Source organism: Berghia stephanieae, chromosome 12 (assembly GCF_034508935.2).
Source record: "Berghia stephanieae isolate SIO BIC M18660-M18661 chromosome 12, UCSD_Bste_1.3, whole genome shotgun sequence".
NCBI classification, from domain to species: Eukaryota; Metazoa; Mollusca; class Gastropoda; order Nudibranchia; family Aeolidiidae; genus Berghia; species Berghia stephanieae.
Genome location: NC_088371.1, coordinates 38,534,240 through 38,539,744, shown reverse-complemented (window position 1 = coordinate 38,539,744; position 5,505 = coordinate 38,534,240). Strand labels below are relative to the sequence as shown.

The 5,505-nt window shown below is 35.4% G+C and overlaps 1 protein-coding gene across 1 annotated transcript in view; it reads left to right on the top strand.

Moving 5' to 3' along the window:
- The window catches only part of LOC144957961 (uncharacterized), a 7,610-nt gene extending 2,616 nt beyond the window's left edge, over nucleotides 1–4,994 (top strand). Inside the window, exon 2 of the mRNA XM_078889521.1 lies at nucleotides 2,953–4,994. Coding sequence (XP_078745647.1) covers nucleotides 2,965–4,089 — 1,125 coding nt within the window. The 5' untranslated portion in view covers nucleotides 2,953–2,964 and the 3' untranslated portion in view covers nucleotides 4,090–4,994. The remainder of the gene's footprint in view (nucleotides 1–2,952) is intronic.
- Nucleotides 4,995–5,505: the final 511 nt, after the last annotated feature.

Below are 5,505 nucleotides of genomic sequence, written 5' to 3'. Positions count from 1 at the left end.
CGTATAATGAATGCCCTAGCTCATCTGGACACCATTCGACGTTCCCTCAGGTCGGGAGGATACAGACAGGATGTTTATACGCTCTAGTCTCAATAAACGCTGACATTACCGTTTTAATTTAACCCCCCTCCTTACCATCTGCAGCAAAATCGTCACAATTGTTACGACACAATATACTTTCTTTCTTATTCAGATTTATTTTTTACATCACAAAATTTGAAGAATCATCTTTGTTAAATTAATAAGAACATAAAGTTATTTTGTAGAGAGATTGTTTGAGTTAAAAATATCATTTTTTCTGCTTGTTAAGCCCTGTCATTTTGGGAAAATAGTGAAAATCATCGGTAAGGAGAGAGTTAAACCCTCTTTCTTTAAAAAAATGATACATATGACGTCCTACATATATACAGGTCTGACATCCGAACCCACTTATGGGCCCAGTTTTACAGTGTAATGGACAATATTTTGAGTTATTTTTTTTAATATTTCCTCACACCAACGAGTCCACTAGGAATTGGTGGGTTATCGGACCTGTATATAACCTGTAACATATGAAGAATTACTCTTACTTCAACTTACTCAACCCTAGAGATTTTTGCTACTTTTCAAAATTGGAAAATCCTGTATTAAAATGAACATATGCATATATGTTTTGATTCAACTACAATTAACATTTCAAAGTTAAAAACATTAGCTATGATAATACTTCACCTATAATTTGTCTCAGAAAAATGTATTAAATAGATATGGAATAAAAGTAACCCGGGTTAACTACGGATATCGTCGGTGTTTTGTTTGAGTGAGTTAAGAAAGGTTGGCTAGTTATTGATATCAATCTGATAAAAAAAAAAGTAATTTTATAACATTTAGATCTCTCTGTAAGTCTGTGATCGTTGGCGAAGATTTAACAATTGCTGTGCGTAACAGTGTTAATCCCCAACCCTATTTTTAACAAGAGTCTAGGGCGGTTATGTGCGGCTATGTGATCTAGTGGTATGACTCGCTTTCGGAATGGAAGGTCCTGGGTTCGAACCTCGCGCTCGGCGCATAGTTGAGTCCTTGGAAAAGTCTCTTTACTCACATTCTCTCACCGTACTCAGGTGTAAAATGAGTACCTGGCCGTTAACAGCGTTGTGTTTGTCCGAAAAATTGTATTATCGCCTAACATGCGTCATGTCCCGAGCTACATGTTAGGTGTTGCTGTTGGCCAGGGACCCCTTGTTAAACGCTTTGAGCACATTTAGTGGATATTGCGCTATATAAAGCTTGTTTTCGTCAGATTAATTTGATTTGATGTCGCCTTCTTGATATTTATCTTTTTTAAAACTTTAAAACTGCGTCGAGAATACATTGAATCGAACTCATTGAACACAGGGGTAGGGCCATAAATCAAAAGATTGGTAATCAAAGAGGGAAAATGGACTGAACAAAGACCGTGTTTTCACCTGTAGTGACAACACCTGTACAAGTTTCCGTACTCATGGAAAAAAACAAACACACACACACACACACACACACACATATATTATATATATATATATAATATATATATATATATATATATATATATTGAATCGTGTTGGAAACAAGTATGTTACGAATAGGGGTCGACATGTAACAATGGAGCAAATTATTATTGTAATTTTTACCACGATGTTGGAGTCAGTCTACATCGATGTTTCAGGTCTTCCAACCATCGTCAGGACTGTGTGTTTCATGGTTTTGGTTTATTGAGTGTTGTTGTTTCTTGTTGAAGTGGTTCCGTAGGTTTGTAGTTGATTAGTATATATTTTCGTCTATGTAGGCAGCTGTTGTACATCTCATTTTTCGTGTTGACTATTGCTTCATGAGGGTGTTTGATTATAGTATATTTTTTCTCCCAGGCATAAGTTAGAATTGTTTTGATGTTGGTGTGTATCCTGTTGCTTTAGATAGAATTTTCCATGAAATTGTTGTCTTGCTTGTTGTCTTTTAATGTCCAAATATGTTTGCTGACCTTTCTAGTTGTTTTTGTTTGTGTTTCTAAAGTTTGAGGTGTGGAAGTTTGTATCTTGTTTTAAAATTATTTTCCGTTAGTCCTACATATTTTTCCTGCTTGTTTGTTTTAGTTCTAGTGACTGTGGTTTGGTGTATTAGACATTTGATAGATGTTTCTAAAAGGTTGGCGTTCACTTAGAGCATTCCGAATCCTTCAGTCATATGGCATTTTTCCCTACAGTAACCCTCTCCTTACCAACCATAGGAAAATCGTTACAATCGTTACGATACAACCATCATTTTTCTCATTTTGATTTCTTTTGTACATCACAATATTTGAACAAAAATGTTTGCTACAGTATAAGTATATTACCACTGTGTTGGAGAGGTCGTTTAGCAGAAACAAAATAAATGTATAGCAAGAACTAACAGCCTTTGATTTTAAATAAAATGAATCTATTTATTGCATAGGTTGTGTGTGAAATTTTGGGGGAAAATCCGTAAAATGCCCGGTAAGGAGAGAGTTAATCTGTCGCTAGGACATTGTCTGGATCAACTCTCTAGACACGTCAGCTATTTCCGTTCTTATTGTGTGCACTCTTCTTTCATTTTTTGATATTCTTGTTTACGTAGTGTGTACTACCGGTGTGTATCAATGAAGGCACCATGAAATTGAAAGTAGCCTATTAATTTCTTGTAAATATGTTCAAGCCATGTGTACGTGAGATTGTTCCGGTTCTTTTGATTTGACGATGATAATGTTAAGTTAAATGAGTTGATGTGTATCTAGGGCGATAATTCTATTATCATTATTATTATTATCATCTCTCTGTTTGTGAGTGTTTATGTGTATATGGGTGTGTGCTCTGTGTGTGTGTGTCTGTCTGTGTGTGCGTGTGTGTGTGTGTGGGGGGGTTACAAGAAGAAGATAATGCAGCTAGATAAAATTAATGATTTGTTGTATTTCTTTCGCAGTATCAAAGAAAAATGGAATTGAACTCTACAAAGGATTCCTTGGGTGAAAGGCCACAACCTGTAGATCTGGTGGACAAAGAGACAATAGACAAAATAGCGCTGGCTCTCTATTTAGGAGTGACATTTATATGTTCTGGGTTCGGTGTCGTGACAAACAGTATTAATTTTATAGTCTTTTATCGTCAAGGGATTCTATCCAACAGTCCTACCGTCATGTTTGCTGCCATTGCATTATCGGATTGTGGTGTTTGTTTGGTGTTATTTCTTCGAATTTTCTCAAAATATTTTGTACGTTTTTCGGAGGGCAAACCGTCCTCAGCATACAGTTTTGAAGTATTGTTTAGTCATCAAAAGGATCATTTTATTAATGTAAGCATTTGGCTTACAGTCTATATGACGGTTGAAAGAGTCATTTGTATTTGTTTTCCTTTCCGTGCAAAGGCCATTTTTACTCCAGTTCGGTCTGTTTTTGTTATCATTTTTACCCATGCTTTAGGACTTTTAGCTTTTTATCGAAGGGGCCTTATCTCCTTCAGTTGGGCTGTTCATCCTATTACAAATAAAACATATCTTGGATTTTATATTAATGAGCTCGTCTCGGATAACTATGACGATGCAATAGTATATGTGTTTTTAGCAAGTAGAATTCTATCAATAGGTATAGTAATTTTGTGCAACATCATCATTTTCTGGAAAGTTACTTTGTCCAAAAAATTTAGAAAGTCAGCTGGAGCATCAATATCGACAACAACAGAAGTCAAATCTGTGTCGACAAAAACTAACAACGAGAATCCAAGTGACGGAGACGAAATGAGTGGCGAGGTGAAGACAAGAAGTATGACACAAACTGGTCAGAAAACAACGAAAGATAGCCAACTCCTTCGTATGGTTGTTGTCATATCTTTACTCTTCACAGCTTGCTATATAGGTGGAGTACCATATATAATCTACGTTGAATTTCTTTATGACGGCAATTACTTTTATTTGATAACTGCCATCAATTATTTTAAACTTGTATTAGAGACTCTAAATTCTGGTTTCAATATTTTTATTTATCACAGACTTAGCTCTCGTTTTAGAGAAGAGTTTGATAAACTTTGTTGTGTCAACATTTTTCGAAAGGCCCATAAAAGTTAGAACGTTGCATGATAAGAACAGTCTATTTTATTTGTATTGACATATTTCACAAGTGATAGGGAGAAAAATAAATATACTGGTTAAGAAATGAGTGGTGGTCATATCTACTAATGTTTATTGACACAAGCGATTCCTATAAAACACGGATCTAAACAAAGAGATAGTCAGCGTGGTCCAATTCGTTGTAAGAGGATCGCGTGACTGAGCTGTGAAACTGGAAAGATCTTCATTTTCTCTGCTAAACAAACGATCGAGGGAACTATATCATTTTAACTCTCCGTTTTACTAAAAAATTATTCATTATTTTCAGCAAAAAATATTGTATCAACTCGAAACACAAATGATGAAAGGACGGTACCAAGACTTATAGCAGTATCTCTTTCAATTAAAGCGAGGAAAATAATAATGCACGATTAATATAATGGGCGTTTACGTCAGATATTGGTATAAGAGCAGCCTGTCTGAAATTTCAAAACATCGTCCTTTTCAAGGGAATCAAGAAAAAAGTCACTACGAATAGCTTTAGAAATAAATGATTTACCCACAACACGGTTGGAAAATGATTCAAAGTCTGAATATAATTTCAGAAAGACTAAACCTTCCTTTTCAACATGAATAAAAGAGATATATGCAGTTCTATAGCTGAGTCTAAAAATTCGTATTTTTAAGAATTTTTCGTAGCACTAGGCTATTTGTGCGGTATATATGCTTTTATCGTGGGTGGTTATAATATTATTCAATTGACTTCTGTACATATTTGTTTACCAAAACTGTACCAGGGTAACTTTTGAAGTTCATTCAAAATGTAAATGTAGGTATTTCATTGTGTCATGGTAATGTATTTTGTCTTCATTGCTATATAACGGGCAATAATCAGTGTTAATAAAAGAAAGGACAGGCCTGTCTATCTGTGTGTTTGTCAGCTTTAGAAAAAAAAACAACAAATTACTACCTGCAATGACATTCCACCAGTTCGTTATCATTTTTATATTTTTTTTATGCCAAACGTCAAGATGTTTGCGATTTTGGTCGATTTTACAGGGAGGAATAATTCTAAGCAAGTTTGCCCAGAAGTCACTGAGAGGATGGGAACAACACGAAGAAAGACGGAGGTAGGTTGGACACACGCTTAGAAAGAATGGCCCCACTATAACAAAGAAAGTATTGGACTGGAACCCTCAGGGCAGAAGATCAAGGGGAAGGCCACGAGGAATATGGAGAAGAATTAAAGAAACTGATATACAGAGAAGTGGTAAGACCTGGAATGAGATTTAAAAAAAAGTTAGCCCTGGATAGAGAAGGATGGAAACTGTTTGTCTCTGGCCTATACCCTGACCCAGGGTGAAAAAGGCAATGATGGTGATAATGATGATATAAAAACTATGGATGAATTATATTCCATCCGTAACAGTTTAT